This window comes from Rana temporaria, chromosome 5 (genome assembly GCF_905171775.1).
Source record: "Rana temporaria chromosome 5, aRanTem1.1, whole genome shotgun sequence".
Classification (NCBI taxonomy): Eukaryota; Metazoa; Chordata; class Amphibia; order Anura; family Ranidae; genus Rana; species Rana temporaria.
Window position 1 is genome coordinate 277635110 of NC_053493.1, and position 21177 is coordinate 277656286.

At 43.2% G+C, this 21177-nt stretch overlaps 1 protein-coding gene across 1 annotated transcript in view; it reads left to right on the forward strand.

Annotated features, from left to right (window-relative positions):
- The window catches only part of LOC120940820 (cytochrome b5), a 43403-nt gene that overhangs the window by 16614 nt on the left and 5612 nt on the right, over positions 1-21177 (forward strand). The window contains exon 2 of the mRNA XM_040353891.1: positions 14311-14439. Coding sequence (XP_040209825.1) covers positions 14311-14439 — 129 coding nt within the window. The remainder of the gene's footprint in view (positions 1-14310; positions 14440-21177) is intronic.

The following is a 21177-nucleotide window of genomic DNA, read 5'->3' on the forward strand; positions in this document are numbered from 1 at the left end:
CCATAAAGGCCAGATTTGTGGAGTGCACAACTAATAGTTGTCCTGTGGACAGATTCTCCCACCTGAGGTGTGGATCTCTGCAGCTCCTCCAGAGTTACCATGGGCCTCTTGTGCTTTGTGAGATATTCAAAGCTTGGGCTATTTTTTTTATTTTTATAACCTAATCCTGCTTTAAACGTCTCCACAACTTTATCCCTGACCTGTCTGGTGTGTTCCTTGACCGTCAAGGTTCTGTTTGTTCACTAAGGTCCTCTAACAAACTTCTGAAGGCTTCATAGAACAGCTGTATTTATATAAAACTGAGATTAAAGTACACACAGGTGGACTCTATTTACTAATTAGGTGACTTAGGAGGGCATATGGTTCCACTAGATTTTAGTTATGGGGTATCCGAGTAGGGGGCTGAGCACAAATGCACACCACACTTTTCAGATTTATTTGTAAAAACTTTTAAAAAACATTTTATAATTTTTCTTCCACATCACAATTCTGTGCCACTTTGTGTTGGTCTATCACATGCAATTCCAATAAAATACACTTACGTTTTTGGTTGTAAAATGACAAAATGTGAACAATTTCAAGGGATATGAATACTTTTTTCAAGGCACTGTACAACCTCCATTCTAAAACAGTTGAGACGCTGTTTAAATCTACATAAAAACTGAATGCAGTGCTTTGCAAACCTCATAAACCCATATTTTATTCACAACTTAAAACATATCAAATGTTTTTAAAGAGAAAAAATAAGGTAATTTTGAAACTGATGGCAGCAACACATCTAAAAAAAAAAGCTGGGACAGGCCCATGTTTTCCATGTTGTAGCATCCCCTCTTCTTTTAAAGTGGTTGTAAACCCTTATTTTTCACTTTTACCTACAGGTAACCCAATAATAAGGCTTACCTGTAGGTATAAAGAATATCTCCTAAACCTGTACGGTTTAGGAGATATTCCCCTCGCAATGTGCCGCTGCGGCGCATGCGCAGGGGGAATCCACGGCGAAAGGACCGGCAGCCGCCGGACCTTGCCGATTTTAAATCTCCCGCGCGGGAATGACGTCATCGCCGCTCCAGCCAATCACAGCGCTGGAGCGGCGATACCCGTAAGACACGCCGGAGCAAGATGACATCTCGCTCGGCGTGGACCAGGTAAGTGTTCTTCACCTTGTTCCGAGGTAAGTATTTCATAATCGGCTATTATGCGGTGCATACTAGCTGATTATGTCTTTTGCCTTGCAGGTTTAAAAAAAAAAAAAAATGATATATGCGGTTTACAACCGCTTTAACAACACTGATAATCTGGAAACTGAGGAGACCCTTCGCTGGATTTTTGGAAGAAAAATGTTGTCCCATTCTTTCCTGAGCACATGCTTCTCTTAGGACGTGGATATTCTTACTGGATCTTACAGCATTCATGAGGTTTTATTTACTAAAACTGGTGAGTGCAAAATTTGGTGCAGCTGTGCATAGGAGCCAATCGGCTTCCATTTTATATTTATTTTTTTGTCGGCTCAATTATTGAATAAGCTGAAGTTAGAAGCTGATTGGTTACCATGCACAACTACCCCTGATTTTTCTCTCTCGTTTTAGTAAATCAACCCCAGGGTGTCTTTCCAGATGTGCAAGCTGCTGATTCCATACACACTAATGAACCCCCACACCATCAGATGCAGGCTTTTGAAATGTGTGCTGATAACGAGTCGTAAGGTCCCTCTCCTCTTTAGTTCAGAGGATGCAGTGCCCACGGCTGCCAAAAAGTAAAAATTTTGATTTATCTGACCACAGAATAGCTTTCCATTTTGCAACAGACCATTTTTTAAATGAGCTTTGGCCCAGCAAAGACGGCAGCGTTTCTGGTTCATGTTGAGATATGGCTTCTTTTTTGCCTGATGTTGCTTTACTTTGCATTTTTGGATGGTACAGCGAACTGTTCACAAACAGTAATTTTTGGAAGTATTCTTAAACCCTGAGAGTCATGCCTGTTTTTAATGCAGTGCTGCCTGAGGGCCCAAAAATCATGAGCATCCAATATTGTGTTTCGGCCTTATCCCTTGCGCACAGAGATTTCTCCCGATTTATTTTTTATTTTTTTCTTACTTTTGATGATATTATGTACTGTAGATGATGATACATTTAAAGCCTTTTGCAATTTGTATGTTGACCCAGGGTTTGACAAATTTGCTTGGAATCTAGGAGCCAGCTAAAAAAAGTTAGCAGCCAAAAAACGCACCCCGTCCAGCCAAGCTATGTTAGCGCCCGCATATGTAAATGGTATTCAAATCACACATGTGAGGTATCACCGCGATTGGTAGAGCGAGAGCAATAATTCTAGCCCTAAACCTCCTCTGTAACTCAAATCTGTAGAATTTTTTTAAACGTCTCCTATGGAGATTTTAAAGGGTAAAAGTTTGTCGCCATTCCACGAGCGGACGCAATTTTGAAGTGTGACATATTGGGTATCAAGTTACTTGGCGTAACGCCCCGCGCCGGCCGGTAATTGAGGCCGCGGCTTTGCGGCCCTCTGCAGGCCTAAGCTTCCCCAGGCGCTAGGTCACAATTTCTTGTCGCAATTGCGAACTAACACCCGGATTTTGTCGATCCCTGTGTTGACCATTATTCTGAAATAGTTTGAAAACTTCAGGAAAAATCAGGAACTCCGCATTAACCTAATTAGTGGTAAAATGTTCTTCCAGCTCTTCCTTGCTAGTACCATATATTTTTTTTTTCAAGCTTTTTGTTGCCCTGTCCAAACTTTTTTGAGATGTGTTGCTGCCAACTATTTCAAAATTTGGTAATTTATTTTCTTAAAATGACATATTTTCTCAGTTGTTAAACTTTTGATGTTTTCAATTGTGAATAAAACATGGGTTCATAAGATTTGAAAATCCTTGCCTTCTGTTTTTACATTTTACAGGGTCACAACTTTTTGGGAATTCGGGGTTGTAGGTGTGTGTGTTTTTTATTTTTATTTTCCCAGAACACCCCTAATATCCAGAACCCTGTATTAAACTAACAAAAAAAACCTTCCTGACCAGAAAGAGTGGGTAACACCCCTTCCCAGTAGGGAGCCAAGGAGAGTAGGGTGGGGTGGACCACATTAGAGACCTGTTTGTACTTGGGGCCTTCTATGAAAAACATACTAACCGGCAGTGCTGGATCACGTACTAGGTATGTGATCCGCCAAAGGAGAACCACTGTGCTGCCTTACTCGTGCGTGAGGCAGTATGCAAGTGGTTAAAACAAAGCATGCTTGTTCCCCTTTACCCTGACCTGACCTAACCCACCCTGTCCCACCACAGGCGTAATACTTGTCTCAATCCAATGTTTGTATTCTTCTTTGTTTGTTTATCTCAGCTATGACTAAGCACTAGTTTCAGTACAAAATGCGTCAGCAGTCAGGTTTTATTTTGCTGTGACTTGTAGTGCTGTCCTTCTCTTACTAAAAGGCTACAATTTGTTCAGAGTGCGGCTGTCCAGAGACAATTTGTGTTCCTGCTTTGCTAAGTGCATTGCCTGCACCTGAGTTGTCTGCAACGGAGGATATTCATCTGGGTTCCCATGTGGCACTTGATGTAAACAAATATTGGAGGCTGTGGCTGTCAGATAAAGGTAAGTATGCATTTCTACAGGGTGGGTTAGGATGCTGCAAATGCTCTTGTATAATTTTAATCTAATCAAATGAGCAATCAAGTAAAACTGTGAATCTACAGAGGAGACCTTGTCTTCTGTTTGGTACAAAAGAAAATTCAGTAGAGTACAAGGTTATATCAATATTTATCTATGCTAGATTGTAGCGTGGGCCTTGTACAACACAGCCTTAAATGCCTCGTGTGTGTTTGTTTTTGTTTGTTTTTTTAGTTTAGGGATGGGGTATGGGCGTCTGTTTGTGTTAATTTTTTTGGGGTACTTTGCAATTATCTGGGAGCCACAGCTTCAACTTTCTGTGAGGAGAAATGCTAATATAAAAAAACTAAAATTATTTCTTATCTGAACTTATTTACAGTATGTATGTCAGAATGAAAGTTACCGTATTTATCGGCGTATAACACGCACAGGCGTATAACACACACCCTAACTTTAAGAGGGAAGTTTCAGGAAGAAAACTTTCCACAGCCCCCTGAGTATAACACGCAGGCACAGTTTACCCTCTATTTTCATGGTAAAAAAGTGAGTGTTCTACACCAATAAATACAGTATTTATTTCAGTAGGCCAATATTTTGTGATTTGCGCGTACACACAATATAATCACAAAACTTTTTGCTTGAATAATGGAAAACTCAGGAGACAGCATCAGTCTCATGACTACAATATTTGGCCATCAGATTGTAGTTATGTGAGAGTGGTGAGCAGGTTTCTTAAACACCAAGGATGTCTACTCAGAAGGCTGAGAAATCGCAACAACGCACCTAAGCTGCCCCCCCCCCCCACCTATTGGTTTTAGAGGTGTGGGCTTACTATTGGCAAATTGGCAGAACCCATTTGCCAATGAAAATTGTCCCTTTTAGTCAGATAATAGCAAACATGGTACTTTTCCATTATTGTTATGTCATGTTGGGAAGATCTGCTTTCACTTCCTGTCATGGACATGCAACAGGCAGTGAGAGGAAATCTTTACAAAGTGAAGGTTTTTTCCGTCAAGACACTTGTTGTCATCTGAGCAGGTGTACCTATTGGAAGATTGAGGCCTTAGGCCCCTTTCACACCTTTTACGGATGAAAAAGGGACAGACATTAATCCCTATGAGATCGCGGGTGTCAGCGGATGAACATCTGCTGACACCCGATCTCATCAGTGTCCGCAATCCTCCGATTCTGCAGACAGAGGAAAACCCTATTTTTCCATCCATCTGCAGAGAGGATCGGGTGAACATGGACAGACAGACCGTGTTCATCCGATTTCCCCCCCCCCCCCCCCATAGGGGAGAGCCGAGAAAAGACAGTTGCAGGGACCGCCCTGTCATCTGCCGGCTCAGCGGGGATCAACGGAGCGATCCCCGCAGAGAAAGCAGATACACATGTATGGATCCTCACGGGATCCGTACATGTGAAAGGGGCCTAATGCATATAGGCAGTTTGGCCTGTTGGCCTCAAATCTTGACCTTACAGGTATCTGAGAGGCATAAGTGCAGCATCCAGCCCCAATGCCAGCAGCCTGTCAAAATCTACAACAGGTTGAAATATGTTGTAGCTGGATGCTGCACCTAGCGGTAGTCGCGTTAAGGGCTGTATGCATTAAGCGCATATGTCCCATATGCCAGAATTCTACGGTCGGGGCATACGGCCTGAACACGTACCGTATAAGCCGAGTTTTTCAGCACTTTTTTTTTTGTGCTGAAAATTCCCCCCTCAGCTTATACTCGAGTCACCTTTTTGCGCCTGATCTCCCGGACTTTGGGGACCCACTGCCGGCCGTAGGTCCCCTGGACCCCAAACTTGGCACACACGTAGCACCATTTATCCTCCTATAAGTGTGCAAAGTTTGTTGTTGGGGTACCTATGGTGGGGAGCACCAATTTTTCAAAGCTGGGCACCCCTTCCATAGACTCCCATGTTAAATGTCAGTCTAGTCATTGCCACAGTGAGGCATGCACATGTGCACAGTGAGGCATGCAGATGGACACCCTAGGCTTATACTCGAGTCAATAAGGTTTCCCATTTTCTTGTGGTAAAATTAGGTGCCTCGGCTTATATTCGAGTATATACGGTATACTGTTCTATGTAGCTATTCCTAGAAAGCAATATTGTTCCTTAACTTCTTTACAAGCTATTTATTGTAATTGGCGGCTGCCATTTTTGTAAATCATTCAAACTGCATTCACGTGTTTGAATGTATGGTTTCTGCATGTGGGCGTTTTTATACTCTATCTGGTCTGTGTTGAACAAACAGTAACTTTAATCAGGACGAGCATGGACTTTGAACCCACTGACGTACTGTATATGCAGTCTTCTAAGAATATAAGTGTGGGTGTTCATGTATATATTAGTTCAGTAACATGACTGTCACAGACCTATAGTGAAGTCATCGGCAAAGAAATGGCTCAAAACTAAATTTGGCCACATGCTAGTAAAATTTTTGTTTTGAAATGTTTTAGAATTTTCGAATCATTGGGTCCCATGCACCCCTTAGCTCAAAAAAGCATTTGAGCTTTTTTCTTCTCTCTGGCTTTGTGTCCATCCACACTATTGGGGTTTACAGGAGTTTATATGCAGGGGAGTTTGAAGGATAAGTTCACCTTTATAAAAAAATAAATGCACCTCTCTTTGCAGGTAAAAAATATGCTTTTTTTTTTTTTTTTTTCTTTTTTTAGGAACCTGTAAATCAATGCACTCACAATCAGCAGATAATGGGTGTAATGCCACAGTCCTGCAGATTGTCTGTATAGCTTTTACTTCCAATATGGGCAGGCAGTTACACTGTGATAAGAAGACTCAAACTACCTTGAGTGCTTAACAGTGCCGACAGCAGCAAAGTCTGTTGGCACTTGTAGTTTTCATATACATAGAACACTCTGAATAAATAGTGTGGGCAGAGCCCCACATGGCAGCATATTCTTTAGATTGTGACAGCGAGCAAGGGTAGAAGATCCTGCATGAGATACGAAGAGAGGAAATGGATAGCTGCACTCCAATAACCAAAAAGGTTGTCTTTTTATTCAAACGAACAGCAAATACATCACTTCACAAGGTCACAGCAAAGGAACAGGGGAACAGCCGACGCGTTTCGCACTGAGCTAGTGCTTAATCATGGCTGGGTAGAAGGGTAGAAGATCCCCTGCTTGCTGTCAAAACAGGGGATCGGAGGGGTGTGGGGGATGGTGCATTTGTAAAATGTTACAACCTGAATATGGGTGTAACATGTTAAAAAAAAAAAAAAAAAGTGACCCACGGTGCCCGCATCGTTGGATTTGATTGACAGCAGTGGGAGCCAATGGCTGGGCTGCTATCAATCGTGGAGAGAGGCAGAGTGCGTCACCGCCTACTGAATTCCACGGCTCGGGTAAGTTAAAACAGGGGGTCTGGGGGGCGGGTGACTGCCAGAAGTTTTTTCCCCTTAATGCAAGGGTTTACAACCCCTTTAAATGTCAGTTTGTACGGCTTCACTAGATTTTTTCCATTTTATTGAAATGGCTTCATAAGTCATTTTAGATAATGTTACATTGGCATTGACCAGGCCCTTCCAGGTGACGAACGTGAGATGGTCCCTCCTTAAAGCGGAGCTCCACCCTAAAGTGGAACTCACGCTGATCGGAACCCTCCCCCCCTCCGGTGTGACATTTGACACCTTTCAGGGGGAGAGGGGTGCATATACCTGTCTAAAGACAGGTATTTGCACCCACTTCTGGACACACACAGTTTCATAGTTACATAGTTACATAGTTAGTCAGGTTGAAAAAAGACCATCCAGTTCAACCACAAAAAATAAAAAAAATAAAATAAACACAGTCAAATCCTATACACCCAACTCCATACCCACAGTTGATCCAGAGGAAGGCAAAAAACCCCAGCAGAGCATGATCCAATTTGCTACAGCAGGGGAAAAAATTCCTTCCTGATCCCCCGAGAGGCAATCTGATTTACCCTGGATCAACTTTACCTACAAATCTTAGTACTCAGTTATATAGTACTTAGTACTCAGTTTCGGGTAAACTGTGGGCAGAACGTCACCTCCCGTCCTCCCCCCGTTGTGCTCTGGGAACACTCGGCTCCCAGAGCACAGCGGGAGCCAATCAGTGGCGCAGCGCAACTCGCGCATTCGCTGTAGGGAACCGGGTAGTGAAGCCGGAGCGCTTCACTTCCTGGTTCCCTCACTGAGGATGGCGGGGGGAGCAGCAGAGTGACTCGTCCTCTGCTGCGGACGGCGCTGGACTCCAGGACAGGTAAGTGTCCTAATATTAAAAGTCAGCAGCTGCAGTATTTGTAGCTGCTGGCTTTTAATATTTTTTTTTCATGGCACATCCACTTTAATCCAGTTGAAAACAATCTGCTTTCTAACATAGAAGAATAGTAATCGTTAGGGTTGTCCCGATACCACTTTTTTAGGACCGAGTACAAGTACCGATACTTTTTTTCAAGTAGTCGCCGATACCGAATACCGATACTTTTTTAAATGTGTCCCCAAATGCAGCGATGTCCCCACCATATGCAGCCATGTCCCTCACATATGCAGCCATGTCCCTCTAGCCATGTCCCTCACATATGCAGCCATGTCCCTCTAGCCATGTCCCTCACATATGCAGCCATGTCCCTCTAGCCATGTCCCTCACATATGCAGCCATGTCCCTCTAGCCATGTCCCTCACATATGCAGCAATGTCCCTCTAGCCACGTCCCTCACATATGCAGCAATGTCCCTCTAGCCATGTCCCTCACATATGCAGCCATGTCCCTCTAGCCATGTCCCTCACATATGCAGCCATGTCCCTCTAGCCATGTCCCTCACATATGCAGCAATGTCCCTCTAGCCATGTCCCTCGATGCGGCGGCGCGATGCGGCGGCAGCGGCGGGGGGGGGGGGGAAGGGGGGGGAAAGTATTCTATTTAGGTATCGGGGGTATTTGCGCGAGTACGAGTACTCCCGCAAATACTCGGTATCGGTCCCGATACCGATACTGGTATCGGTATCTGGACAACCCTAGTAATCGTAATAATATTCTTGTATTGTTAGTTACTCATAACTTCATACTCAATAATACCTAGAAGTCTCAGTAGTGGACTACAAATATTTGGAATATCAAATGTATCGGCAATAAACTGGGTCACCTGCGACCATAAAGTGTATCTTTCAGTTGAATTTTTTTTTCGTATACTTTTAAACCTTTGTTCTTTGGCACACTGGTTATCTCTACAGTTCAAGGGAGATTAATACCACGTGACAGCTCAGGTTTAGATGTTGCCTAATCTTTTCTGTGTGTGTTTTTAATTTTGATGGTTTGAGTTTTGCTGAGTCACGCAGCTTGGCCTTGGAGTGTAAATCATTCATACTACTATCAGGGATCTTTTTCTTTAGCCTCGGACAACTCCTTTATTTGACAATGTCAGTGGTTGCCGACTACTAATCCTTAACTCTATAAAAGAAAAATTAAAATTAAGTTTTAGTTTTGCCCTTGGCTTCAAGTTGAAAAAGCGATGTGTGAGTCAAAATTATACAGTAGCTAAATATTTTGTGTACATATGAGTGTAAAATTTGACATTAAAATAAGGTAGAATAAAGTAAGTTTAATTATACACCTGGCCTTCAGTATCATAGCTATGAGGGTTCTGTAATGATGACGGTGTGGTAAGCAGCAAATTGCAGTCATCTGTTCAGCGCTGATAAACTATGCATGCATGTTCTTTGCTTAATTTCAAACCGAGGTTCAGTGCTACTACCCATACAACACCATATCAGCAGAGCTTGGAGGTGCTCGAGCCACAGTGGTTTGTCTTGGGCCCCTTTCACACTGGGGCGGTTTGCAGGTGCTATTGATGCTGTTTCTCCAGTGTGAACGCCTGAGGGCTTTCACACTGGAGCGGTGCGCTAGCAGGACCGCTCCAAAAGTCCTGCTAGCAGCATCTTTGGAGCGGTGTGTTTACCGCTCCTTCAATGGGAAACCACAGCTATACCGCCGGCAATGTGCCTCTGCAAAGGCGCATTGCGGGCGGTATTAACCCTTTTTCGGACACTAGTGGGGGTTAAAACCGCATCGCTAGCGGCAATTCCGACAGTATAGCGCCGCTAAAAATAGCAGCGTTATACTGTCACCGCACCTCCCGCCCCAGTGTAAAAGGGCCTTAGTCAGAATTCGTTATGACTAAGGCCTTGTAGGCTGAAACACGTCGCTTAATTTTTTTGTGTTTGTACACGGTGGCTTTTCTAATAAATATGAAGATTGTTAAAGCGGGGGTTCACCCAAAACAATTTTTTTTTAATATTACACACATTAGAGCCAGCATAGTAAGGGCATTTACTTTCGGCGTTTTATTATTATTATTTTTTTTTCTCTGTACATACCTTTTTATATTCTGTTTTTGTCCAGGACTTCCGGTTTCCGTTGACTGCGGGACTGGGCATTCCTATCCTTCCGTTGGATAATTGGCAGCTTGTGAAACAGGTGACCTGTTGCACAACACGCGTCACCAGATGTCGGGAAATAGCGGAGCTGCAAGTCGGCACTATACGGCGCCTGCGCAGTCAGCTCTACACGGCGGGCGCAGGCGCCGTATAGTGCCGACTCGCAGCTCGGTTATTTCCGGAAATCTGGTGACGCGTGTTGTGCGACAGGTCGCCTGTTTCACAAGCCGTCAATCATCGAACCGAAGGATAGGAACGCCCAGTCCCGGAGTCATCAGAACGCGGAAGCCCTGGACCAAATCAGAATATGAAGGTAAATACGGAGATAAACAAAAAAAAAAACTGCCTAAAGTATATGCCCTTACTATGCTGGCTCTAATGTTAAAAAATCGTTTTTAGGATGAACCTCCACTTTAAGAGCACTTTAAGGTTGTGCATGTCATCTCAATGTATGTTCTTTGCTTATATCATTTTAGGCAACAGTGTATAATAATGGTGTTTACTTCCACACCGCCGGAACGTGCTTTTGTCCCCACTTCCTACCCACCCGTGCACGGTAGTATGTCTCAAATACTGAGTGCAGCTTTGTGCATATGCCAGAAGACCCATGCATGGTAGAGAATCAGACTTTCTGGTTCTTCAGCTGCACATGTGTAGATTTGTCAAAGACAACAGCAGATATTTCAGTAATGATGCATGCATGGTAAAGCAGTGGTATGTGAAGTTGCTGCTGCACATGTTTTCGTTGCCTTATTTACTATGATTGATAACAAGTTCACGTATGCTCAGTTGGGAAAACCAGGATACAGTCCAGTAGAGGTTGTGGTAGTGACTTCCATTTTGCCATGGCAGTCGCTGCCACTGCTGTTGAAGGACGAGACGACTGCTACCTTACAGTTTTTACCCGCTGATATCGAGATGTACCGGACCATTGGGTTGGTCAGAGTAGGTGTACAGGTGCACTGTACCTCATGATTTGGTCTTCAACCACCCCCCGGCTTTTAACACTCTGCCAAATGCCCCCAAGCTTTTGCAAACTCTGCCAAACCCACCACACTACCCGTCCTTGCCACTCTGCCAGCATCCCACCACACTCAACGCTATGTAGAACTCCCAACCCCTCTATTCTCGCTATTTTGCAAGATGAACTGTGCCGCGCAGTGAGAGTGGAAACGCAAAAGATGAAAGATCACATAAAAAAGCTATTCTAAGAAGGATTTGAGTAATGCACAAAAACTTTGAGCACACCGCAAAAGCTAATACTTTTTAGAGACAATGCCCTCTATAAAATGTTTGTGTTTACTGACACTTATAAGCCCATTTCAGATGGACGTTCCAATTAGGTACACCTGATCAGAATGTCCATTCATCCCTATTGACAGGCTTATGTAAACTGACTTATGTCCATTTACACCCACCTACATCTGGGCTCGATCAGGCCAGCTAAAAGAAAAAAAAAACTAGAAGAGGACTCTGGCTTCTTCATTTTAGGCAGAGTGGATCAGAGATGGCAGAGTCAATCTACTCCCAATCGCCCATCGAGCACAATGGGCTCAGTCTGTGTGTGCTCTGCAGATACTGAGCAGACGCAGAAGTGTCATCCACCCACTCTGCTCCCATCAAAGGGAGGGGATTTATCTTGGTGGTTTGTGCACTTTCTATTGAAGTCTTTAGGCCCGTACAAACGATCTGATTTTCCGACTGTAAAAGTGTGATGACCGTCTGGTGTGGGAAAATCCGACCGTTTGAATGCTCCATCGGACAATTGTTGCCGGATTTTCCGCCAACAAATGTTGGATAGCATGCTTTAAAATTTTCTGACAACAAATGTGTGATGTCGGATTTTCCGATCATGTGTACACAAGTCCTTCGGACGAAACTCCAAAGTACAAACGCTCATGCTCAGAAGCAATGCTCACCAAAACGCAAAGTTGCCAAAAGGGTGGTGCTAAACAGCTGAAAAACCACGTAATTTTGTGTTTGTTGGCCAACAATTCTTTGCCATTTGTATGTGTATCGGTCACCACCGTTTATGATTTCCCTTCCATCGCCCACGTCAGCTTATCCGACAAGCCAGCAGACATCAGACACGATCCATCTCATTTCCCAAAATAACGAGACCTACGTTCTGTTACTGGTTTCAAAATGTATGAACACTTTTAATGGTAACTTTAGCTTTCTTATATACAGTTTTAGAAACCAAGTGAACAATGAATCAACTCCACCCAAACGGCACTTTAATACACACTCTCTTAGACCATGACATTCAGTTGAGTTGATTATTAGTCATCCCCCAGACGTCCCGTCTCCGCAATAATAAGCTATTCACACCTGATCATCAATAGGCTTCTCACATCAACAGTGTCATTAGCATCACACAATGGAATGTCTAGGAGCAGACGCAATTATCACCTCAAAAGCATGTGTCGTCGTCGTCTCCCCCCCCCCCCCCCCCCCCATTGAATGAAAACACTCCATTTGGAGTCAGACTTTAACAACTTGTAAAATTCCAAGATATCCTGCAAAACATGAATTATCAGTAATGTCCCATCTCATGTCATTTATAATTAATATTTCTCAGTCACCCTATGCCCAAAAGGGGCACAGGATGACCCTAGACCCAAGAGTCATTAGTGATGCTGGCACAGGAGTACACCCCATCCTTCCAAAGTCTCTGGGTGTCCCGGGCCATTCTGTTACAGTATGCAATACACGTTCACAGCCAACGCTCTCGGACAAAAGCCCTACGCTTTATCCGCGGAAAATCAGATCATGTGTACAAGGCTTTTGGAATTCTTAAATTCGGTAGGAAGTTGATCCAGGAATATATCGAATTTGCCAATGTGGGGTCGCTGGGGAGAACGAGAGAGTAAAGGGAAAATTGGCCTATACTTAGAGGTTGTTCACAAAATGAATGCATATAGCTTTTATTGTGTATCTGCTGCTCAGAGACCATGTTGGGGTAACATGCTGTACTCTTTAATAATCTGGCCAAACATGCAAGCAAAACGCAGCTTTATAATAATAATAATAATAATGTTTACACTTGTATAGCGCCAATTACAGCGATGCCACTGTGTCCAAGCGCTGATAATGGTTGTCATTATTACCCAACTCAATGGTACTCATTTTACCGACCTCGGAAGGATGAAAGGCTGCGTGGACCCCGCCGGGATAGAACCTGCAACCCTTGGGACACAGGCAATCACAGACTGCTGCAAAGGAGCTAGCCCCCTGCGCTTCTTTTTTTTTATTATTAATTTATTGTTTTTTAGGTGCGTTTTCCTTCCCTTGGAGCAAAGGTGCGCATGAGGCCAAAAACTGCTGTTACAAAATGCCACTATTGGCTTTTCCGAGAAACTTATAAGCCACCATAATTGACTAAACCGCATTCATCCAAAACTGAAATATCTGCTTTGTGGGGAGTTGGTGATATTCAAAACGGAGCAGTAAATTGATAACCGTATTTGCACAGGGTCTCATATTTTTTTGTTTTGTCTGATTTAAATTGGGGATTTAAAACAAAGTTGAAAATAACCGGTCTGGCTATACATTCCTGCATTCCCCTGCAGCTGCATTCCCATGCTAAACTAGTATGGTCAGCTGCAAGTTGGGTGTGGTGTGTGTTTTGTTTTTGTTTTTTTGTTTTTTTACTAAATGATGGCACTCTTTGTTGAATGGTTTTTTAAACGAGTCCGTTTTATATGACATATACACCATTAGATTTTATTACAGGATTATATATGTCCTTTTGTTTCCCTTAACACTTGGCACAGACTATTTTATTCCTGCGTACCTGTCCTTTAGAATACAATGTGTGGATTTCTAGATTTCACATTTAATTAAAGTATGTATGGCTGAAGTATTTGATTAGCACTGCATGTAATGTGTAATAGTCACAGGCAGGTCTGTACCTTTTTCATGGGCAGGTCAACTAAGTCTATGAATTGTGCCAAAGAGCAATGTGCAAAGAGCACCAACCAGTCATTTTATTATTTTGCTGCCTTTGCGAGTTGATGCCTAGTTTAAGTGTTCCTCTAACCTGTTTGGAAAAAAAAGATTATAATTGAGGTTGTCCATTAGCCAATGCATAATATACAAGAGCAAAGATCATGGCTATAGCAGTAGTTCAAAAACATGTTTCCTCCAACATTAAGTTTTTTTTTTTTTTTTTTTTTTTTTTTTTTTTATATATTTTTTTTTTTTTACTAGTTTGCTCTCCATTGTAACCAATGATTGAATGCTTTGTTTTACTTGATTTTAGCATCCAGGTGGAGAAGAGGTTCTACGAGAACAAGCTGGAGGGGATGCAACAGAGACCTTTGAAGACATTGGTCATTCCACAGATGCCAGGAATATGTCAAAAGAGTTTATTATAGGAGAACTTCATCCAGTGAGTTATTAATTGCAGCACTTTTTTTAAAAATGTTTATTTCATATTCAAATGTAGTAATTGAAAGACTAGAGTATAAAATATAATCTATACCAGTCCATGGTCCTAATGTTTCAACTGTTGGTTGAGTGGAAGCTCCTTCAGGTGTGTGTGTATATATAATGTAAAAAAAAAAAAAAATATATATATATATATATATATATATATATATATATATATATATATATATATATATATATATATATATATATATATATATATATATATATATATATATATAAGATTGGGGGTTGTTAACTCTCGTGGTAAGCTGCTTTTTTTTTTTTTTTTTTTTTTTTCAGTGATTCGCACCTGTCAGGAACTATGTTTTAAGGGCATGGTAGCCCATTTTTATTAAACAGGAAAAAATAAAAAGTTAAATCAAAGGTTTCCCACGCAGGGGGTTCTTCTCCATCAGATGCAAACAGAAAATGCTAGCCCACCTGTCTCTCTGTAGCAGTACTTCTGCACGTTATCCTGGTCACCCAGACCAGCGGATTCCTCAACATAGGCGGCTTCCCTTCAGCATCTATAGCTGTGCCTCTTGCAGTTACCAATTTTCTGGCTGTCTCCTACAGCCTCTCTGATTTCTGGATCTGTCTCCAACTGGGAGCCATGAGGTCTTAGCACAGTGTTTCTCAACTCCAGTCCTCAAGGCGCCCTAACAGGTCATGTTTTCAGGATTTCCATTATTTTGCACAGGTGACTTGATCAGTTTCACTGCCTTAGTAATTACCACAGCTGTTTCATCTGAGGGAAATCCTGAAAACACGACCTGTTGGGGCACCTTGAGGACTGGAGTTGAGAAACACTGTCTTAGCACACTCTCATTATAAGGGCTGTGCTCACCTGAGCACACACCCTGCTGGTAATCACAAAGTCTGGATACAGGGTTGGAGATTCCGTCCCACCCCAGACACTGTGGAATCTCCAAACTACAGTGCCCCATGACACAGTACCAAAACCTGGAGAAGGCTGCACCAGCAGTCTTCTCCTCCAGTCCACATCTACGCTCTGTAGAGTTGCACCCAGCAAATGTGCATACCCTGTGTCCATTTTAACACTATTTTTATCGGGACAGAGCCTCGCTCTGCCTATATATATATATATATATATATATATATATATATATATATATATATATATATATATATAAATATAAGATTCCCCCTGCTGATAATGCACCAAGGCCCCCCCCCCCCCCAAAAAGGGTAAAAATAAAAAGCTACCGATACTATCCACGGCCCTACTAACAACAACCTCTGCTCTACTGACAAGTCCACTGCTCTACTGACACTGTCCTTGTTTTAATACATTTGGGGTGCACACCCTAATGCAGGGTTTCTCAACTCCAGTCCTCGAGGCGCCCCAACAGGTCATGTTTTCAGGCTTTCCATTATTTTGCACAGGTGATTTGATCAGTTTCACTGCCTTGTAATTACCACAGCTGTTTCATCTGAGGGAAATCCTGAAAACATGACCTGTTGGGGCGCCTTGAGGACTGGAGTTGAGAAACACTGCCCTAATGCAATAGGCTGAGCACACCTATGGCTGAAACTGGAGAGAGTCCAGAGAAGGGCAACAAATAAAGGGAACTAAAATAAAAATAAAGGGTGGTGTCACCACCAGGAGCATGCTGGGACTGTGACGTCATAAGAGGCCTATATAAATCATCGCGCACCGCACACCCGGCATTACAGCGGGAGGGAGCGTTGTGGCAACATTGAAGAAGAGAAGACGACGACGCAGAAGACTGGGCCCCGCTGGTGAAAGAGCTGAAAGGAGACAGCGGTGGTGCCCGGCAGAAGAGAAAAAGAACCGGAGAGCGGGAGCGGAGAAGTCGGAAGACCCCCGAAGTCGGAAGAAGACCCTCCCGAAGAAGGGAGAAGACCGGGCTGCCGCTGGTAAAAGAGCTGAAAGAAGACAGCGGTGGTGCCCGGCAGAAGACCCCCAAAGTCGCCTAATAAACTACTTTAAAAACCTGTGTAGTGTTTTTTTTTTTTTTTATTGACATTTTTATTCCACCAGGTGAATGGGTAGGGGTACGATGTACCCCATACTCATTCACATAGGGTGGAGTGCTGGGCTCTCAGATTCCGATAAGCCCACCGCCCGAAGACCCCGACAACCAACGCTCGCCTCCCTTCCTGACCTGCCGGACTGCTCGGATAAGGGTCTGGTATGGATCCTGGGGGAACCCCCACGCTGTGTTTTTTTGGTGTAGGTTTCCCCTTAAGATCCATACCAGGCTGAAGGGCTTTGCATCATCCTGGGGGGAACCTCACGCAAATTATTATTATTTTTTTTTTATTTTTTTTTCGCGGGGGTTCCCCTTCAAGATTCTCCGCCCATGAGCCGCCCCGCAAGTCAGATCATCTTGATCCGACTTCTGGTGCGACCTCTATTAAAATCAATGGGCTCCCATAGGGAACCATTGATTTTGAATAGAGAAAGAAACGCCGGACGAGGCGTAACACAGCGTTAAGCCTTGTTAAATCACATTTTCCGGAATCTGACGTCTTTACCGCTCTAACGCTGGAGCTTCAGAACGCACTGGTGAGCCGTTTTTAAGCTGCAAAAACAATCGGAAAAGTGGCTGTAAAAACGTCCATGGACATGAGGCCTTACAATCACGTTAAACTTAATTTGCCATGTTGTTGCCCACCCCATTATTTTATTGAGGTCCTCCTGTAAGTTTTCTATATCCTGCTGTGAAGTTATTGCCCTGCTTAGTTTTGTATCATCAGCAAACACTGAGATTGAGCTATTTATGTCAACCTCTATATAATTTATGAAAAAAATGTAACCAAATTGGTCCGAAGACAGATTTTGGGGCACCACACTTGCCACACCAGACCATTCCGAGTGCTCACTATTTATCACCAGCCTTTGGACTTGACCCTGTAACCAGTTTTCTATCCAGGTACATACTCCATGTATGTCCATGCTGACAGACCTCAATTTGTAAAGAAACCTTTTATGGGAAACTGTATCAAGTGCTTTTGCAAAATCCAGATATACCACATCCAGAGGCCTCCCTATCTAGATTGCAGCTTGCTTCCTCATAGAATGTAAACAGATTGGTCTGGTTAGAACGATCTTATAAAACCATTCTGATTACTACTAATTATACTGTTTTCATCAGCAAATTCTTGGATATAGTCTCTTAACCACCCCTTCAAAATAATTTACAAGCTATTGATGTTAGACTAATTGGCCTGTAGTTCTCAGGTATATATCTCTGCCAGGTATTTGGGATACCCCATGCATACATTAAAATTGCGCAATTCTTTGTCCCACCCCCTCCTATGATGTGTGATGTGGATATCCTGGGAGGCAGCAGGTGGCTGATGTACGCCATCCTCGTCTACACAAGGAATCAAAGTGAAAGAAGCAGTGCTGAGGTCCCCTCCAATAATTTACAAACTATTGATGTTAGACTGATTGGCCTTTAGTTCCCAGGTATAGATCTTTGCCATGTATTTGGGATAGCCTATGCATGCGCAGACACCTCACATTAAAATTGCGCAATTCATAGCCTATGCTACAAATTACTACTCTGTTCAGATTGGATGTTTTAAAATTAGTTTTTAATGTACCTTTTGGAGAGTAAGAAAGGAATATCACCGGTATGTAGAAATATATGTACGAGATTACTGCTTTTTTCCTCCTGTATCTGAATGTAAAATCCAATAAACGTTTTGAAATACAAATTGCGCAATTCTTTGTCCCACCACTTCCTGGGATGTGTGGTGTTGATATCCTGGGGGGCAGCAGGTGGGTGAGCTACACCATCCTTGTCTAATCAAGGAATCAGAAAGTGACGGGGGGGGGGGGGGGTTGGGAGGCTGTGCTGAGGAATAAGAGGTATTTTCACTAGGGTTGTCCCGATACCACTTTTTTAGGACTGAGTACGAGTACCGATACTTTTTTTTCAAGTACTCGCTGATAACGAATACCGATACTTTTTTTAAATGTGTCCCCAAATGCAGCCATGTCCCCCCCCATATCCAGCCATGTCCTCCCCATACCAGCCATGTCCCCCCCACATATGCAGCCATGTCCCCCCTTACCAGCCATGTCCCCCCCATATGCAGCAATGTCCTCCCCATACCAGCCATGTCCCCTCCCCATACCAGCCATGTCCTCCCCATACCAGCCATGTCCCCCCCCCCATATGCAGCCATGTCCTCCCCATACTAGCCATGTCCCCCCCCCCCCCATATGCAGCAATGTCCTCCCCATACCAGCCATGTCCTCCCCATACCAGCCATGTCCCCCCCATATGCAGCAATGTCCTCCCCATATCCAGCTATGACCCCCCATATGCAGCCATGTCCTCCCCATACCAGCCATGTCCCCCCCCCAAAAAAAATCAGCCATGTCCCCCCTTACCGTACATGCTGCCGCGCGGGGAACATTACAGCTTTGAATAGCTGTAGTCTCTCGCGCTGCGTATAGACACTGCCCCTTGCTCGGGATTGGACAGTTCACCCGAGCAAGGGGAGTGTCTTTACGCGGCGCGGCGGGAAATACTACAGCTATTCAAATGAATGCTGTAATGTTCCCCGCCCGTGTTAACCAAGCGGGGATGCGGCTTTAGCGGCGGGATTCGTTCGGCGGCGGCGGGGGGGAGTATTCTTTTTTTTCAAATTTTCCTTTTTATTTCGTTTCTTTTCCAAGAAAACAGAAAGCAAGAAAGTGATACAGGAAACATAAGAAGAGGACTAAACACAGTCCTATACATCAACATATATATGGAAATTATATTTATTCTCTCTCTTCAACTCTATTTACTGTTCATAATATCTGTATCACTACTAGTTTCAATCCATTCCTCTATGATAGACCAAATACTTTCTACTTCTAAACTAAATTTCAGACTACCCGAGTATTCCATCTCCCACTAAATATCCATTTATTCTTTATCTAAAATACTAATTCCCTCCTTATCCCCGCAGCACTTCCTTCCTCATTTTATCCCCCCTTTCCCTCCCCCTTATCCCTACCTCTAGACCCCCTTCTTCCCCCATTCCCCTCCTCCAGCCGTCTATATCCTCAGGCCGGAGAGAAGAATTAGGAGAAGAGAAGAAAAAAAAAAAAAAAAAAAAATTAATAAGACAATACAACCCTCCCCTCCTCCGCTGTCCTCCCACCATGCGCAAAATGTTCTCTCTCCTATTTTCCTTCTTTCTTCCATCTACTACCCTTTATCTTATTCTCCTAATAGCTTTTTACCTTCCTCCGACTGTAAAAATAATTCCCAAGGTGCCCATATCATTTTAATTTGCTCTTTCTTATCTATTGTTTTTGGGAGGAGTTTCTCCATTATCCCTATTTTCCTTACTTTTTTCAGCCACATAGATATTGGAGGTGCCTCGGGGTCTTTCCATTTTGTTGCAATGCAACTTTTCGCCGCATTTATCAAATGACACATCATTGATCCCTTATATCTCACCGGATACATTTCAGCATGATGTAGTAGAAAAAACGAGGGGTCATCTGGAATATGATATTCCGTAAATACTTGTGTAATTCTCCGTACTGTTTCCCAGAATTGTTGTATTATTGGACATCCCCAGAATGTATGTAGCATTGTCCCTTTCTCCCCACAGCCTCTCCAACATCTATCTGACATTTCAGGAAAAAATGTGTTTAAACGCGCTGGCGTATAGTACCATCTTGTTAATATTTTATAATTTAATTCTTGTATTTTCGTGCATCTTGAAGAATTTAATGCTAAATTTATAATATTTTGGCTTTGTATTGGGGAAAAAACTTGGCCTAAATCTCTCTCCCATTTTACTAGGCTCGACATTCTAAAGTCTTCTGGTGGTGCAGTCAATAATATATACATTTTAGAGACCATATGGGCTAGTGGTTCCTTTCCTCCACAATACTCCTCAAACTTTGTAAGTGCCCGTTTATACTTTTCTGCACCATCCAGAGTCTCCAGAAAGTGTCGTACCTGTCGCGCTTGCCATATCGGTATCCCACCGCTCCCTCCCCCTTGTGCTATTTCTCCTATTGTCATCCACCCCCTTTCACCCAGAAAGTGGGATGCTTGAAATCTACCCTTTTCTTTTAATTTCTTGAGTATATGGGATTCCAAACCGGGCTGGAATTCTGGATTTCCTATTATTGGGTAGAGGGGGGAATTATTAGTTGAGAAATTCGGGTTATGACATACTTTATTTCCAGTCCATAAAGTTGGTCCTATCGTTGGGTGAGTTTTAACTGTAAGGGGTAACGCAGAATAGCACCATATTGCCCTATCTAACGGTACAGGGCACATTTGTTGCTCTATAGTGATCCACAATGTATAATCCCCTTGTCTACTCCAATCTGCTATCCTTGGGGGGGAGTATTCTATTTTGGTATCGGGGGTATTTGCGGGAGTACGAGTACTCCCGCAAATACTCGGTATCGGTCCCGATACCGATTCTAGTATCGGTATCGGGACAACCCTAGTTTTCACTATGAGAAAAAAGTCTGTAAATGTGAAAGGGAGTGAGGAGGAAGTCGGGGAGAGAAAATCTTTTTATTATGATGGAAAGAACAAGGTTACATTTTATTAATTTTTTTTTCTGGGCAAATCTTAGGAGTTTGATAAGCAACATGCTTAAGGCTAGGTTCACATTTGTGTGTTGCAGGAATGTGTGAAAAATTGCATGTGTTCCTGCAATGCGCAACAAAAAG